Genomic DNA, 18,711 nt, shown 5'->3' with positions numbered 1-18,711 from the left:
CTCGTTGCTGCAAATTCAAATCCATTTTTAAAACTGTAGAAAATCGAAGAGGTGCAGAAGTAGATTTACTCCAGATGGCCAAGCAACGGCGACAAAGTTTTGGTAGGAATGTTAATCAGAGATGTGGCAACCTAACAAACTAACTAGACTATTGTTCATTTGACCACTATGTTCAGGGCCCTACAAGGAAACTTCTTTAGCAGCTGTTAGATAATGAAGAATGCTCTGCAAATGTGTTGTTTTATTACTAATTTTTATTTTTATTTTGATTTTTTTGTATCTGGAAATTACTTCCTTAATAATTTGCTTATGTTAAAAAGTATGACTACACCTGTTGACATCCAAAAGAAAAGGAAAGTTTATTGCAGCTAACATAAGTTAGCTGCGGTTCAATATTAAACCTAGCTCACATATTACAACATCTCGTAGAGGAGATAATTTCATCGTATGTGACATGAACATTCCCGGGCCCAAGGACGACAGTACTTCACTAAACGGAGAAATTAGAATTGTTTCCAGCAGAGCCGTTGGAGGTAATTGGTTTATCGCCAGGTTGAATGGCTGTGCCCCGACTCACAGCCGTATCGTTGCTGCCTTCAACAATCCTATCTTCCGTTAATTTGGAAGGGTTCACGTTAGGTAGAAAACAAATTTTACGAATAGGTCTCTTGAAAAATTTTCCTTTACATTTCAAAGTGACTACTCGGGTTAGTCCATCAGGTCCTGGATGCATTTCAACTATGCGCGCTAAAGGCCACCTGCCAGGTGGACATCTTTCGTCATACATCAGAACTAGGTCGCCGATTTTAGCATTGATACGAGTAGTGGTCCATTTCGGACGGCTTTGTAATCGACTGAGATACTCCGAATACCAGCGACGCCAAAAGTGTTGTTTTAAGCGTTCAACCATACGCCACCGACTTAATCCAGAAGTAGCGAAATCAAGTAAGTTTTCATCAGGAATATTAAGAGTTGGTTCTCCAATTAAAAAATGTCCTGGTGTAAGTGCGTCGCAGTTTTCCTCATCTTCATTGAGCGGACAAAGAGGACGCGAATTCAGGCAAGCTTCTATTTGATATAAAAGTGTAGTCAACTCTTCGAAATTCAAAACGCGGTCTTGCAAGACACGCTTAAGGTGAAATTTTGTGGATTTTACCCCAGCTTCCCATAAACCACCGAAGTGTGGAGAGGCTGGCGGAATAAAATTCCAAGTTGTGCCTTCGCTAGCAAAACATGCTCTGAGGTCTTCCGGTATTGATGCTGTGTTGCGCTGATGCATGGTGTGCAGTAGACTGCTGGCACCAACGAAGTTTGTCCCACAATCTGAGTATAGTTGCGTACATTTTCCTCTACGTGAAATGAAGCGCCGAAAAGCTGCGATAAAGGCCTCAGTAGATAAACTGGAGACACATTCCAAGTGGACTGCCTTTGATACCATACATAGAAATATACAAATATACCCCTTTGATGTTCTAGCATTACGAAGAGACGATTGGCGTACATCAATTGGACCAGCAAAATCGACGCCGCTATGTAAGAATGGTCGCGCTGGAGTCAATCGAACCGCTGGAATTTGTCCCATAAGTTGTTCTGCTACTTTCGCTGTATATCTAAAGCATACCAAACAACGCTTTAATACAGTTTCCGCAATTCTACGCGCATTTGGTATCCAATAATTTCGCCTAATGAAAGTTATCATTAGTTGTATACCCCCATGTAACGTTCTTGTATGTGCGTCTGTAAATAAAAGTAGAGTTAGAGGGTTTTTCTTAGATAACAAAAAGGGATGTTTCATATTCTCAGGTATATCAGCGAGTTGTAACCTTCCTCCTACGCGTAGAAATCCTTCTCCACAAATGAAAGGGTTCAGTTTCTTGATCGGATTGCTCTTCTGTAGCTCACCTGTTTGTAACAATTGCTTTATTTCTTCATGATATTCGTAGCGTTGGGACAAATATAGCAGACGATTGAATGCCGATTTCAACTCTGCGGCTGTTAGGTTTCCAAAGCGCCGAGGTTGAGAAGTTGCATTGTAATAAAAACGAAAAATATAGGCTGTCACAGAAATTGTTTTACCTAAAGTAGAAAATTTGTATAAAATTTGTGGATAACTTGAAGAATTGATATGCAAGATGTTGACCACTTTTCGTTTTTCAAGGGTGGTCTCCTTCCTATAGTCAATATCACTTGGCCATGCACTCTCGTTTTGAAGTAGCCACTCAGGGCCATGCCACCAGAGAGGATGAATTGATAAATTGTCTGGTAGAATGCCTTTCGTTGCACAATCTGCGGGGTTGTCGGATGTAGGAATATATCGCCACTGGCTGACGTTTGTAAGACGCTGAATCTCTGCTACGCGGTTTGCTACAAACACTGTCCAACGAATCGGCTCCGCTCTAATCCACGCTAAAACTGTCGTACTATCGCTCCACAAAGCAATATTTTCAACACACCCCTGCAAAGATTTCACTACCTTATCTACCAGTTGGGCAAGTAAATGAGATGCGCAGAGCTCCAGCTTAGGTATTGTGAGTAATTTTACGGGAGCCACCCTTGTCTTACTCTGAAGCAGTTGCACAACTACTTCTCCATTTTCCATAATTGTTCTCGAGTAAACCACGGCTGCATAAGCAACTTGCGATGCATCACAAAAACCATGTAAACAGCATCGCCTGGATTTTGAAGTGCCTATAAACCTGTCAATTTTAATATTTTCTAAACAAGGAAGCGCTTTGCGATACTCGAGCCATTCGCTTTTTATACAATTAGGAAGCTCATCATCCCAACTAATACCAAGACGCCACAACTTTTGAAACATAATTTTAGCTATTATGGTTGTTGGTGCTAACCATCCAAGAGGGTCAAATAATTTTGACGCATCAGATAATAAACTTCGTTTGGTAGTTTTATCAGGTATTGGGAAAGAAACAACGAACGAAAAGTAGTCACCCACTGGATGCCATTGTAATCCTAAAGATTTAATGAAATCTGCATCACTAAGTGATACTGCAGTAGAAAATTCTTTCATTTCTTTAGGGATTGATTGAAGAAGATCAGCGCAATTTGAAGACCATTTCCTCAAACAAAATCCTCCAGCCTTTAGTAGTGCACATAATTCTTGTTGCAGATGAAAAGCCTCGGAAAGACTGTCTGCCCCAGTTATAACGTCATCGACATAAATGTCGCGTAACAATACTTCTGAGGCTAGTGCGTAGGTATCAGACTCATCCTTTGCAAGCTGTTGTAATGTCCTGATAGAAAGAAAGGGAGCGGAAGTTGTACCATAGGTTACAGTTTTTAATTTATATATTTTTATAGGATCCTTTACAGATTCTCTCCAGAGAATATTTTGAAAACGTTGGTGATCAGGGTTTACAACAATTTGCCTAAACATTTTTTCTATGTCAGAGCACATAGCTATTTTATGCCTACGCCAACGAAGTATTATTTGGTGTAAATCGGAATGTAATACAGGTCCGGCCACCAGTTCCTCGTTAAGTGATCGATTATTTTGGTACTTACTCGAACCATCAAATACAACGCGCAGCTTTGTGGTTGTGCTACTAAGCTTTTCTACGCCATGGTGTGGCAAATAATATGAAAGCGGAGTAAGATTTTTGGGGTATTCTCCAACCAACTCCATATGCCCTAAATCTTGATACTCTCTCATAAACTTTAGGTAAGCAATTTGGAAGTTTGGGTTTCTGGCAAACACCCGCTCCATATTCTTTAGTCTAATTAAAGCACCTAAATGAGAATTATGAAACTCTGGTACTGGTTTCCCATTAAGCTCAGCTCGGAAAGGAAGCGATACAATATATCGACCCGTGTTATCCCTTAAGTGTGTAGAAATGAAGTGTTGTTCAGTGGCTATATCTTCAGCAGATTGCGGTCTTATGTTTGGCAATTCTTCTTGCTCCCAAAAACGCTTAAGCTGATCATCTATATGACAAAGATGTGTATTTATTGTTTCAATATTAACCGATGTTGACATTGGTCCGGAGATAACCCATCCAAAATGAGTATTTTGGTAAATAAGTCCACTATCAGTTTTTATTTGAGCGTCTTTCATTAGAAAACCATATACATCAGCGCCCAAGATAAGATCTATGGAACGTGATTTGAAATATTCAGGATCCGCTAGAGGAATATTTGAAATATCAGAACTAAGCTGTAATGGAATAAAACTCTGTTGTGGCAGATATGAACGAAACTTGGGTAAGACATATGCCTTTGCATGTAGTGTATAATCGTATTCTACGCAGGAATACAGTTTAAGATACGCTAATTTCTTTACACAATTTTTCTGCTGCGTGTTTACCCCACGCACTTGTAAAGAAGTGGAACGGCATGGTAATTTATATAATTGTATAAATTGCTCTGTAACGAATGTGCCTTGAGATCCTTGATCTAATAAGGCTCGTGCGGATACAGCACCATTAGGCGTGTCGATTTTTAAAATAATAGTTGCAAGTAGAACTTCACGTTTGCACTCCTGCGAAGAGAAAGGAGCAGTTACATGGAGCCCTTGTATCTGCTTAGTACGAGATGGAGTGACTGACTCAGCAGGTTGTGAGTCTGAAAAAACTTCATGTAATAAAGTATGATGTTTGCGATTACATACGCTGCACGTATGATTAGAAGTGCAATCGCTTGCCGAATGTCCAGGAAAAAGACAGTTGCGACATAACGAATTACGAGTAACAAATTGTTTTCTTTCTGTGGGCGTATAAGCCCTAAATACCCAGCACTTAAAGAGGCGATGCGATTTCTTACAACATAAGCAAGAAATAGAGTTTTCACTTTTGCTTGAGTTTGTTATGTTGAAATTTCGTACCAGTTGGCGTTGAGGAATATTCGCCGACTTAAGTTTTTGAGTATTGTCTACATTGAGAGTTTCCAAAGTACGAAAGCATGTCTCCAAAAACCTAATGAGTTGTTCCAAAGTAGGAAGCTCTCTGGAGGCCTGTAATGACTTTTCCCAATCCTTTCTCGTCTCAGAATCTAGCTTCTGAATGGTCAAATGGACTATAAGGGGGTCCCAATTTGTGGTTGAGACATTAAGGTTGGTTAATGAAGCAATACATTCTTTAGTAGTGTCCAAAAGTGTTCGAATTGCTGAGTGCGAAGCTACAATGCACTTTGGTATCGCGAATAACTTTTTTAACCATGTGTCAACAATACCACGCTTATTATGGAATCTATCCTCTAATGTTTTCCAAGCAAGATCATAGTTTGCTTCGGTTGCGAAAATATGTTTGATAAGACGTGCAGCTTCTCCAGTGACACAATTTTTTAAATAATACATTTTCTGAATTTTACTGAGTGCACTGTTATTATGCACAAGAGAAGTATAAAGATCACGAAAGGAAAACCATTCCAAATAATCACCCGAGAAATTTGGTACGGAGATTTTCGGTAATTTAGCGTCACTGTAAAATGTATCATTTCGATGGGAAGGAGCCACAAATGTACTGTTCAATGCCACCGGTGAAGCTGTAGAGCAGGCTGGCATAGAATCATACAAAAACCCTTTAAAGGTGAAATATAAGTCTTCGAAGCTATCAAAAGTTGCACTAGTCACGTATGGAATTTCATCAACACACACGCCCTCATCCTTTATAGACCTAATTATTTGTTCATGGTTTTTTATAAAGGATGTATATAAATGATCTACTCTTTCACTAATCACCCTAATATACCCCTGAGACAGCGTTTCCGGACGCAGCCCATGTGCCTTTTCTTTAAGCTTCGTCAGCTCGCACAGCAAATGCGTTTGAATTTCTGTAAGTACATTTACCTGATCCATATTAGACAAAATTATTAAGAAAATTTAAATAATATTAGGTTGATTCTGGTGTTCAACTTAAAAACTGGACCGACTGTCCCTGCTCGGGCGCCAAAAAATGTTTTATTGCTAATTTTTATTTTTATTTTGATTTTTTTGTATCTGGAAATTACTTCCTTAATAATTTGCTTATGTTAAAAAGTATGACTACACCTGTTGACATCCAAAAGAAAAGGAAAGTTTATTGCAGCTAACATAAGTTAGCTGCGGTTCAATATTAAACCTAGCTCACATATTACAACATCTCGTAGAGGAGATAATTTCATCGTATGTGACATGAACATGTGTACATAATGAAACATAGAAAGATTCAGGATTCAGAAGATCTCCAGTTATTTAATGAAAATTTGTCAATTTTCCAAAAGAGAGTGTTATTGCTTTATTGGCACACTGGTATTTTTTAAGTCTCGAAGGGCCCGGTACTATTTGCTAACAATACGGGATTCTTGTGATTTTTAATTTCTTATGAAGCATATGAAATGTTGCAAGCAAAATGCCTTTTAAAGCAAAACAGCAACATTGAAAAGCTCTTTGCGTTTCGTTCCAGTTTGAGTGTCTGAACCTAAGACCAATGAGAATTAATTTACTTGCTTACATAATAATTGCATATTTATTATGCTATTGATCTAAAAAATATCTAAAGTGCAGCTAAACTATAAAAAACTCCCCTTTTAGAATAACTATTTACGTATTTGTTGTTCCAAAATAAACGTACTTCACACGAAATCGACCAAATTACCATTAATTTCCAAGTGAAGTCAATCGCAGCTGAAAGCAGTTATCATCTATAGAATACTAGTTCCGCAATGGCCCTTTTTCTTACCGGGTACATGTCAAAGCATGCAAAAATACTAAAAAGGAATGTTTATTAAGTACCAGCATGATGCTGTCTAACAGCAAAACCAACTCCATCGCACAACTGCTGAGGTGTAACATACCGGTGTCTTTAATAAAAATATTTATCACCACTAAATTTCTTTATTATTAAAATAATGTTTTGATTCGATTCACATGTCCATAAACACCTTTTATTAGAACAGTCGGGTAAGTAAATAAAAAGCTTTGAGCGAAGTAATGTTATTTATTATAATACATATTCATGCAGGTGTGGAGTAAAGAGGTACTCCCACTGCGACGTGTAAACATTTTTTACTATTTTATTTGAAATAGCATCACTCCAATCTTGGGCTATAGAGAAAATCCTGCCTATTGGGAGGATGTGAAGTTTTATATTTTAAATAGAGACAATTAGCGTTGTGGCGTCATACAGGCAATCTACAAAACTTGTTTTATATTTTTTGAAAGCGCTCTATCTAACTATGATTTTACTAGAATGTTATCTTAACCATATTGTTCTAAAAGGACCCCAGTAAAAGTGTTTAAACTCCACCGCTTGAGAAAATTAGCCAAGAATGAGTAATGCCTACTTGATTAACTTTTTCCTATTGAGCTGAGCCGGTGGACGGTGATCTAGGATTCCTTCCAATTTTTGTATGGTTCTACCATGTAATCTTTTGGTTGTTCACCAAAAGCGCTGGATCATGCCAATAAATTACATGAGTCACATGGATTGAGAAGAATTAGGCAGTTTGCTGAGCGTCTCGTGCAAACTGGGCCCATTTGGGATGTAGTAAGGAGCAAGGTCTCCATTGCTGTGGCTGACGGCCTTGGAGAGTACACCAAAATTTGTAGTATAAGAGCTGAAGACTTTGTTTTACAATTGTGCCTTCCTAATCGTCGAACGAGGTTAACTTACTTTCTCGCTGTGTCAAACCTGGTACAAGATATTACTGCGGACCAGAAACATAACTTTCTTGCAAAGAGTATTGTAAAATAGACATAAATCGCTCTCTTTCTACATTTTTATATTATTAGAAATGTCTCCGGGCATAATAGAAATGTATGCGGAAAATTCATATTTGCAGTCAGTTAACCTTAAATTATTCTGCTTTATTGCGCAGGGTCTCCTTTACATACAAGAGCATCGCTTAAAGATTTTATATATCCGCGATTCCATGGCAAGTTATCCAAGAATTTTGAATATGGCTTTCATTCTAGATTTGAATATAGTTCTTCTATACTCAAAAAAAGTTGAGCTTTATTCAGTGTTGAAAATTTTGGGTTAGAGTTTTCTAAAGATAAATATCTTCGGTTTTTTTAGAAAATTTGTTTGGAAGTAAAATTTATTTTCGGTGTCGAAATTTTAGAACGATATTTTTCTGCAATTTTTGAGAAAATCAATGTTAAAGCTCCAGTGAAGCACGTTCATACGTTCTTTTATAATAAATCCGTTTACAAATCGATCGAAGTATTGCAGAGACATCGTATTTTAAACTAGTGGTTCGCTGTCCGTATTTGAATATAACTCGGAAAATTAATGGAATCCCACTATAAATATCTAAGGAATTACTGGGTATATTCTCAGCTATTAATGAAAATAATAAGAAAAAAAAATGCTTCGTGTTAAGAAGAACCGAAAATATTTTACTTTACCCAACTCCATACCCAAAAATTTTAACACTGAACAAATAAATATCTTATTTTTCCAACGTTTTTTTCAGCTTACTTTTAATAATAAAGGGTATTTCAAAAGACCGCTAGATGTTGTTTTAAAATAAAACATGTACAATTTGACATATTTAAGGTTTCACTATTTTTATTAAAAATACGGCTCTTAACAATTGCAAGAGAAAGACTGCATAATTTAAATGTCCACCGTTCAGGTAAAATCCGCCAAAGAGTCGGTTTATGAATGATTACTGGTTGAGAACGTCGAGGTACCGATTGAAGATTGTTCAGCAGCACTTTGCGCTACAGCGGCAATGTTCTTAACAGAACGTCCACTTTTGGGTCTACCAGTCCTTTTTCTATCCTTCTCAGAACCAGTTTCCCGAAATGTTTGCACCAGTCTTTGAATTGTCGACTCATTCGGACGATTATTTCCATAAAAAAAATCGCGAATTTCACGAGTCACGTTATAATGCTCTTATATTAGGTTGGGCTTGGCTGATCCTATAGATCGCACATAGACCTGAAATTGATCCATAGTGATACCAAGTGTTTGTATGGAGATTTTAAAAACTTTAAAATTTCAGTTTAGATAATTTAAGTAGGCTGATTATTTCTTTGATCTGCCACGCTTTCTTAGACTGAAAATGCTGCAGAACCGAAGCAGTTACCTAATTCGTTTTTACTAAGTCCAGGGCAGTGGCAGAGTAGGTACTCCAGAGTTCCTCTCGCGTTGACTTCGTTCTGCATCAGCTTCAGTTTGGCCGCGTAGGATGGAGTGAGATAGTGTTCCGGCAGTATCCCCTCAACAAGTTCATCTATATCCAGTTGTTGTTTGCAGAGAGGTGGTTGTATAACCTACGACTGTCTACTTGATAAATGTCAAAGATGACATAACAAAAAGGTTCCATCTAGGAATTATTTACTACTGGCATCTAGGCGTTCCTTTTGAAAGACCCTTTATTACTATTATTATTATGCTCAAAAGTAGACAACAATGCTCTAGATATTTGGATCACTTGATATGGAACTGTAAAGAAGCTATACAGTTTCATCAGCGTTGCTTTTTCGTCTCTTTCAAAGTAGCAATTGACTTGGAAATTGCCAATATTGTGCACAAATACTGCTTATTCTTACGCGGCTGCTAATAAAGTCAACCACTTCTTTCTTTAGTTTTTTTGGCGTCGAAATTTTGCGCATTTAATTTTCTTTAATTTCGTTAAAAACCTAAAACTCTTCAACCGCCAACTGAGAACTTTGTCAACCCACCTTTTGGGGCACTTGTCAACTTGCAGACGAACATTTATCACGCCATCTCCATTCCTGTGCTTTGAGTATTTCCACAACAAACCTGGGTTCGTTGGCGAAGCAGACACATTAGATTTGGCGCAACTGCATGCAAAATGAAATTTTTTGAAAAATAAAAACAAATGAAAAAGAAGCAGAGGAAGAGGAAAAAAGAGCAAACTTTAAAGCAAAACGCGAGCTAAACTAATATGAATGCGAGTTTGCGCATATGAAAATGCCATAAACTAAACAAGGTGTCACAATGCGACAGCGAACCACATGCCAACACCTAACCAACACCAGACCACAACGCAGCACAACAGAGCAAGTCAACCAACAAAGCATATGCAGATGCTGAGTTAAGCAGGCTGCCGCAGCAGCAGCAGAACTGTCATCAAGGAGGAAGGCAAAGGCTCTTATTGTGGAGAGATGCATGCTTGTTTGGGAGTGTGTGTGTGTGGCGTTGAGGTGCCTGTGGCCATTGTAGTGTCGCAGTCAAAGCGACGGAAAGTGCACCACAGTCACAAAAGTGCGGCATATTCAAGTGTTACAATGGTGGAGAAATGGTGATGTTGGCGACAATGCTGCTGCCGCAAGTCGCGGGTCGCGGATCGCAGCGCTGTGCTGGTGTTGGTGAGGGTTTAAAGCTCTATGCATGACGGTCTAATATAATGCGCAAGTTGGCTAGACAAAGGCAAATAGGGATGTGTAAGCAGATTTGCTAGCATATGAGACCGAATGCATCCATTGGCAACTGAGACGACGGGAACCAGCAGTGTTTAGGTGAGTATGACGCTGATAGTATTTCATGATTATTAAATTTGTAAACAAGTGGATTTGTGTGGCACCAATGCTAACGAAAACTCTTCGACAGTTTAAAATGTGCGGCGCAGACTTGTTAAAAGCCTCGCACCATATAACCAACTGGGTGAAACAAAGCATTGCCGCATAATTCAAACAAAACACACAAAAAAAAAAGCAAAAACACTCACAAAATCGGATTAAAAATACTGGGCTAAGCATAAATTTAACACTTCACTTGCGATTGCCAATATGCCGCAAAGCCGTCTTTGAGACGCTACTATAGTACTAGCAGCCTTTCAATTGTAGTGCGAGTATGAGTATGTACGTATGTATGTACTTATATTAAATTAAAACGATCAACCGCATACCCGCGCCATATCGCGTCGCTTCGACGGTCTATACTGGGTTTTGGCAGCTTTAGAGAGGTCGCTGGCCTGTGCCCCGTCCATTAATAACGCTTTGGAAAGGCTCAGTTAAAACAAAACCAATATACCGATCAACCAGTTAGTAGCTGCGACTGAGGCCAAGTCTGTTCATTGGGAAATTCCCAGTGTCCAGTTAGCACACAAACGAAAAATCAACGAAAACGCGACGAAGCGACACAATGAATAATGAATTTTAAAATAAACCCAACCACACCGTTATCAATGAATATGCATGCAAGCATTTGTGGCATGCCACTACTAGACATACATACATACATGAAATATATGCAAGTCTGCTATATTCACCCACACTGACAGCTAAATAGCAGCATTCACCTATCAAAACAGACAAAAGCTTCGGGAACAGAAATGCCAAATTGAGCAAAGCAATGTGACAAGCCCAAGCCGCAGACTTTCAATCTAGATGCATGCACGCACTCTGCCATTGTATATGCATGCATACGTATGTACAAATGAGTGCAAATATGGTGTTCAACATCATCGGCTTGAACGCGCCGGTCGAGTTGATTTGATGGACTGTCTGTCGTGGTGTGTAGTTCGTGACGTCTTCGCAGTGGTTTATTTCCTTTAGTGGGCAGGGTAGTTGCAATTCTTTCGCTGTCTACTTTAATGCTGCCTTCTATTGTACGCTCTTTTCCAGCATTTCTAACGCTTTTCCGCTTGAAGCTCTTATGCAAATGATACACGATGTCGATTGTTATGTGTATGAATGTAACGGGTATTTTTTTAAGATGCATACAACTTCCGCTAGGAATATCTATCACATCGTCTGCCCATTCATGTGACAAATGACCGTTTGCAGAGCAGAGTATTATATGGGTAGTTAGTCGTATTTTTCACTGATTTGCTGTATGTATAGTATGTATTTGAATATAACTTACAATGTGTAGGATTCCCACATAAGGAACCTGCGGAGATGGCTGAGCATAGTAGTAGCTTCCATAAATATAAAAAACAAAAAATCTAAAAATGTTTCCAATTTGTTTTTTTTAAACATAAAATTAAAAAACTTTTGTTATCAAAAATTTTGAACAAAAAAACAGAAACTAAAAAAAAATCAGAAATTTTCACCAAAAAAAATTTATTTTGTATTTTTATTTTTAAAATATTTTAAATATATTTTTTAAATTTTTATTTTTTTGGTAAAAATTTTTGAAAAAAAAGTTTTTTTTGTTTTGTAATTTTAAAACAATCAGTACAACTAGCGAAGCACCAGTAACATAGGTATTCGTATGTCACGTCCGTGCATTAGTAAGCAGAAACATCGTATTTTACACTGGAGATGTGTTGTACGTATTTGAATATAGCTCAGAACGTTAAGGGAATCCCACTACAAAACTTTAAGAGATTATTAAACAAACCAGAAAAGTTAACAAAAGAATTGTTTTCAAAAATTTTTAACAAAAAAATAAATAAAAGAATTTTTTTTCCAAAAATTTTGAACAAAAAATAAATATTAAAAAAAAAATTATTTCAATATAAAATATGAATTCTAATAAATTAAAAGAATTTTTTTTTAATTTTTAACAAAAACATATAAATTAAATTTTTTTTTCAAAAAAAAAAAAATACAAAAAAAAAATAATAAAAAAATGCTTCGATATAAAATATGAATTCTAAGAAATTAAAAAAAGTTTTAATTTTTAATAAATATAAAAATTTTAGCAAACAAAAATTTAATGTCTATGAATTTTTGTTTGCTAAAATTAAAAAAAACAAAAATATAATAAAAAAATTTTCTTTTAATACAATATAAAATTTAGAAGAAAAAAAATTAAAATTAAAAAAAAAACTTTCTTTCAATAGAAAATTTTAATTCTAAAAAACTGTAAGATGTTAAAAATAATCTAAGATATTTCACTTCAAAAGACTACAGGATGCTGCATATAATTTTTCTTTTTTTAATCGTATATTATTTGGATAGTGACAGCTCTTTTTCGCTGGAAATCTTGATAGGAAGTAAATTTGATATACCCACACAACGAAATAAAGCGCTTTACGCTTGAATAACGTTTGGAAATCTTACAAACTTTTTCCAAAGTCAATTTGGTCTAGCCCAAACAGTGTTTCACGTATTGAAAAGTAATGGGGCACCCAGCGCACCTGCTGTATGCAAATTTGTGGTATTGTGTTTTTCAAAAATGAAGAAGAAATGATCTCGCAAAAATTAAAATCAAAAATGTATTTTTTTCACACAAATTTTATTTCAAAACTGTATTTTATACTAAAGAATTAAAGAAAATTATAAAATGGTTAAAAAGAACCGAAAATATTTTACTTAAAAAATCTATACCCAAATTTTAAGTGTCGAATAAATTATTACTCATAGAGGATATATACAACCCTAACTTAATTAGCACACTAGCTACTAGGTAATCGAATAAATATTTGTATTAAATATTGAATAAAATTGTTTACAAGACTTTTTACTTATTACACTTAAACCTGGAAATAGATAGATATTTAGAAAAACTGAAGACCTTGTACAAAATGCTTTAATAACTGGGCAAGGAGCCGGTCACCTGGTTGATATTTATGTTCTCATACAAACCCAGCGGGTATCTTTACGATTATTATTCGGTTGGTTCGGGATCGAAGCCCATTACATGAAACATCACTTTATAGAAATAGTGGTCGCCCTACGGGAGGCAACAGAAAGACACTGAGTGAATTACTGCCATGAAAAACATTTTTTATATGGAGGAAAATTGCAATTCCGCAAGCAAAAGAAGTTGTCTAAAATTAGCGAGAATTTTGAGATATTTTAAACTTTCACGTTGTACTCGTAAAATAAAACAATTGACTACAAACACAAAAATTGTCTAAAACTTCTGATTACAAAATGTCGCAATTCTGATAAATTTTTCTGCATTTCATACAAAGTTGGGCACTCTGATTCATTTGGCATTTGTTAAAGAATACGCTATATTTTTATGGAAAATTAATTCAAACTAATAGCGGCCGCCGAAGCCGAATGGGTTGGTGCGTGACTACCATTCGGAATTCACAGAGAGAACGTAGGTTCGAATCTCGGAGAAACACCAAAATTAATAAAAACATTTTTCTAATAGCGGTCGCCCCTCGGCAGGCAATGGCAAACCTCCGAGTGTATTTCTGCCATGAAAAAGCTCCTCATAAAAATATCTGCCGTTCGGAGTCGGCTTGAAACTGTAGGCCCCTCCATTTGTGAAACAACGTCAAGACGCACACCACAAATAGGAGGAGGAGCTCGGTCAAACACCCAAAAAGGGTGCACGCGCCAATTATATATTTATTTTTTTTTTATTTTATCCACCATTTCTACAACGAAAATGCTTGATTTGGTTTGCGTTATATCTCTTGCTTGTCCATCTAAAAATTCTATCCTCGTTTTGATGAGAATGGAAACATTTTAAGTTTTCGACACATATCAGTCGGAATATGACCTGAAGAAATAATTGGAGAACAGAAATGTATTTCTTAAAAAATCAATTTTTTTTTTGCTTATCCTTTTCCATTAAAATCGAATTAGGAAAAGGTTTTAAACCATTCTGGTATATGACTATGGATATCACTAACAGAAATATTACCATGGTCATTATCAGAAATCGGAAGGTTATACTAAAAATCACATACACGTAAATATTTTCATTTCTTTAAATTTCGTGGCATTATTCATTGCCTGAAAAAATTAAGAAAATCGAAAATTGCACATATTTGGTTAGTCGGGAGAAAAGATCAAATCATAAATCCGGAAACTCGGCATGAATTTTAAAATAAGCATCTAAGTTTAAGATCTGACGAACCGGTACGCACAGTTTTTTTATATAATCTAAAGTGGAAACCGTAATCATTATGAGTCTTTTTAAAAAAGATGCATATTTAATCATTATTTTGACGAATGACAGTAATACATTTCCGAGTTTTATTGTATTATTCAAAAAATATAATCGTACGAGTTACATTTTTTTGATCAAAGATAGTACTAATTTTTCAAATGTTATTTTTCCGCTCTAAAATAATAATTATTTTGTGAATTTTTACCAGGTAGCTGTGTTTACCGATCATTGGACGATCGGCACACTCGCGGCAAAGATAGGTTTACCATTTAACCCCCATTGCAGAGAAGGAGGCTGTTAAGCACTGTCTCTGTAAATGTCCGGGTATGGCAGGTAGGCGATTAAAGTCACCGGGTCCTCCTATCAATCTTCTCCATTACATCAACATCTCTGGCTAGCTGTTGATATCTGCCTGCTGGAGATCTCATAATGATATCATCAAAATGGCGCTTAGTGGTACTATACTTGGGGAATGCCAGCGTGGTGCTTCAACCATTTCAGCTGCTTATTTATTTATTTGATCAAAAATAATCATAATTTTCTGAGTTTACAAAGTTTTTTTCTTCAAAAAGAATGATTATGTTTTGATCGATAATAAATATCGTTATTTTTCCCTTGAAGAAGAAAAAACAAGTTTTTAAATTTTATTTTTGTTTAGCAGATTGAGCAACTCAAAACACCACACCTCACTACAAGTTCACCTACGATCAACTAACCACAGCCCAACTCTCCTTATTCATAAAGTGACTTTAATCCGTTAAGGACAAATGCTAGGCGAACCATCCAGAGACGATTGATGCTTTAAAACACGAAATCGAAGTTGCCATTCATGAAATTGGAGCCCAAACAATCGAAAATGTGCTTAAGAATTGGGTTGATCGAATGGCCTACTGTAAAGCCAGTCGTGGCAGTCATTTGAACGATATTACAATATTTTTTATTCATAAATGACAATGTTCCATCTTCAAAATAAAAAAAAAAGTTTGAAAAAATATTGATTAGTTTTTCTTTTATAGCCGATTCAAAAAGCAAATTTTACATGGCCCACCCTATATAACACAGGGGCTTGTTACCCAGCTTTGAAAATTTATTTCTTTTTTATTTAATTCAATTTTGTTTTTTTTTTTTTAATATAGTTAATTAACCTTTAAAAACATATAAATCTGAATTAAACATTTTTTTTCAGAATTTCTTGAAAAATTTCAGGTAGACCATTTCAATCGAGTTGTATTTTGGAATTTGGACGGTGATGGGTGTCCACATAAAAACAAAAAGTTGAGAATTCGTTAAATGGAAGTGCTACTCTATGATACAACTTTACTTAAAGTATGAATAATTTAACGGTGTGGTTGTATCTCGCAGAGAGGACGTGAATTAGCCACCAAAATCGAGCCATTTGACACCATAAACTTTTCTTTGTGAGGTTTTCTGAAGTAATAAGTCAAGGCCAATAAACTGCAATCGACTGATACTCTCAAAATCAACATAACCTAAGCCATTGCTCACATTCAGCCGGAAGCCGTGAAGCCGCGTCGGATACTAGAACTATGTTACACTCAGTACATAATGGCATACATGAGCCTTTTAAGGGGGTCTTCTACCGTCGCGCCTTAATCTCGGGCCTATTTTTGGGAATTAATTACAAAGCAACCACTTGAGATAATGAAATCAGATTTTTTTTATTTAATTTGCACAAGTTTGCACTATTTAAAAATATATTTTTCAAATCGAATTCTTTGGCCCTGTGTCCTTGAACCGTCCTCGAGGTTGCCCTTGTAAAAATGTCCTAGGCGACTTTGTGGCACGCGATCGACCATTTTACTTATCTGAAATCAAAAAAATTTTTTTTTTTATCATAAAGTGTAGCGTTGGCTATGTTTTCCCAGTGGCGATTTTAAATATTTTGAAATTTGTAAAAAATGCGTGATTTTAAGAAAAAAGTTTGAAAATTTCCTCTTTTTTTTACACTTTAGAGGCCCGCAAAATTAAACTAATCAAAAATTGAAAAAAGTGGTCTGGGAAAACATAGCGAGATGTTCACTGAATAACTGGAAAAAAGATGGAATGAATTCGACAAATATTTATAGTAGATGTGTCACCAGAAAGTTGAAAAAAGTCAACTTTCGGGAAAAGGCGTTTAAAGATAAAGTTTGGTATAACACATGATTGCAGCATGCATGTATTCTCCCCGAAATGCTCATGAAGGAACATGTTTTTCATAAAACCCTCTTTATAGCATACTCTTAACATTAGTAGCTTTTAAAAAATCTAAAAAAAAAAAAATCGATTTTTTCAAACCGTGACGGTAGAAGACCCCCTTAAGTAAGCAAAGAATTTCGCAAGCATCTCCCATATAACTCAATTTAACAAATTTTAGCATCCATTCGTCCTTAATGAAAAACCCTATATTCAAGCTTACTTCCTATTACTTCTTTTTTTTGACTAGCCTATTAACTTCTTTTTTTTGACTAGCCGTATGAAACAAGAAATGCATACTCGTATACCTTGCTTGAAATTCATCTCTTTCACATTTGTATGCTCAAATGGTTGGTAAGTCTTACTTAAAAATAAATTTAAGCCATTAAACTTAAGTTGAGCACCATATAATACATTCAAAAGCATATTTATGTATGCGCTTCTTATCATTTATTCCACTTGACGACAACTGAAACCACAAGTTTACCGCTTTATTATTATTTTATGGTGTGAATGTGCGCATAAATCACTATCATTTACTACAGTAGACACCACAACCTGCACACAGCACACCCAAAAGCCGCCACAGCAATACTCTACAGTATTTACAGGCACTCAAAGAAGTCTTCACGAGTTGTAAACAGTGCCATTATTGTAATTAAGTCCAGCCGCATACATACAAGATTTTGTATTTTGAGCATTACCATTTCGAATACAAGAACCCAGACACGGGGCATATGGGCATACCTGGTAAGGAGGTAGCAGATGCGTTGGCTAAAGAAGATGCGGACTCGAAACTAATAGCACCTGCGCGCTGCCTGACTATGGAGCAACATACCATCAAAGCAGAGCTTACAGACTAAGAGCTAAGGTTACGAGACGTTAACTGGCAGCAACCCGTGGGATTACGCTATGCAAGGGTCTTTTGTCTAGATTCGATCAGCTCATAAGTCTCCCTAAGGTCAAACTGAGAATGCTCGAGGGCATTCTTACAAGTCACTGCAGATGACTACGCAGGCTTGGAATATGATCCACCGACTACTGTTGTCGTTGCGATCTCTCTTCGTGAACAGCGCTACATTTGCTTCTATAATAGCTAGAAGAAGTAAAAATCTCGGCCAGATGCGGATGGAGGCTTATTGAAAGAGCTGGGTTTGGATGAAGTATTGTTATGAGTAAAGCGCACAAAAGGTCTTGCTGTCGAAGTGCAAACTTCCCATTGTTCTATTCTATTCTACAGAATCAATAGCAACTTAATGCTACATGTTGGTAGCACGGAGGAAAGCGAAACAGTGAAAACCTTTACAGACTGCAAAAAATAAGCCACAGTGTCCAATAACTTCTTGCTATGCCAAGTAACAAAAGAATGTGTTTACCATAAAAAATGTCCAGATCTACATTTTCAAAATGGCACAGCCGGCAAATGCCGTCTAGTGGTAGATTCAAGAAACTTTAAAGGCTGCCCAGGGCCGCTTCTTGATGTTGTTCCACAAGTGGAAGGGCCTACAGTTTCACGTCAAATCCGAATGGCATATATTTTTTATGATGAAAAAACATTTGAGTGTTTCATGCACGGAGGTTCGAACCCACGTACTCCCGAATGGTAGTCACGCATCAATTATTTGGATATGGCGGCCGCCAGGTAGATAGTGGCATCATATCTTATAACAATTTTTATTTCATTTTTTTTTTATTTTAACAGAAATCACTTCAATACAATTAAGTTGCTGTGATGCCGTTAGTTGGAGCTCCATTACAAATTTTCTTAATAACCAGCGCCTTGGTATTACATTCCGAACACTCA

The 18,711-nt window shown here is 36.4% G+C and overlaps 2 protein-coding genes across 3 annotated transcripts in view; both read right to left on the bottom strand.

Moving 5' to 3' along the window:
- Window positions 1-286: 286 nt before the first annotated feature.
- Window positions 287-2,685, bottom strand: LOC129235738 (uncharacterized). Of its 2 annotated transcripts, none has more exons than XM_054869748.1 (2): window positions 1,903-2,685; window positions 287-1,737 (listed from the first exon to the last, which is right to left on the bottom strand). In XM_054869748.1, the coding sequence occupies exons 1-2, from the start codon at window positions 2,597-2,599 to the stop codon at window positions 491-493; spliced, it is 1,944 nt and encodes a 647-aa protein (XP_054725723.1). In that variant the 5' UTR covers window positions 2,600-2,685; the 3' UTR covers window positions 287-490. The 2 variants fall into 2 exon arrangements, with proteins under 2 accessions (XP_054725723.1, XP_054725722.1); XM_054869747.1 differs by having other exon boundaries at window positions 287-1,992; window positions 2,077-2,683.
- Window positions 2,686-3,417: 732 nt separating this feature from the next.
- LOC129236756 (uncharacterized) overlaps window positions 3,418-18,711 on the bottom strand; it is a 137,030-nt gene continuing 121,736 nt past the window's right edge. Inside the window, exons 3-4 of the mRNA XM_054870956.1 lie at window positions 3,523-4,578; window positions 3,418-3,428 (exon numbers count right to left, since the gene is read on the bottom strand). Coding sequence (XP_054726931.1) covers window positions 3,418-3,428; window positions 3,523-4,578 — 1,067 coding nt within the window. The remainder of the gene's footprint in view (window positions 3,429-3,522; window positions 4,579-18,711) is intronic.

This window comes from Anastrepha obliqua, chromosome 1 (genome assembly GCF_027943255.1).
Source record: "Anastrepha obliqua isolate idAnaObli1 chromosome 1, idAnaObli1_1.0, whole genome shotgun sequence".
Classification (NCBI taxonomy): Eukaryota; Metazoa; Arthropoda; class Insecta; order Diptera; family Tephritidae; genus Anastrepha; species Anastrepha obliqua.
Note: the sequence above shows the minus strand (reverse complement) of the source record. Positions and strands in the feature narration are given on the sequence as shown.

What these genes read in the sequence shown, in the direction of transcription:
- LOC129235738 (XM_054869747.1), bottom strand. Translation starts at nt 2,599, where the DNA reads ATGGAAAATGGAGAAGTAGTTGTGCAACTGCTTCAGAGTAAGACAAGG. An exon ending in ATACAAATTTTCTACTTTAG is followed by an intron (nt 1,993 to 2,076) that starts GTAAAACAATTT and finishes GAAACCTAACAG; the next exon opens with CCGCAGAGTTGAAATCGGCA.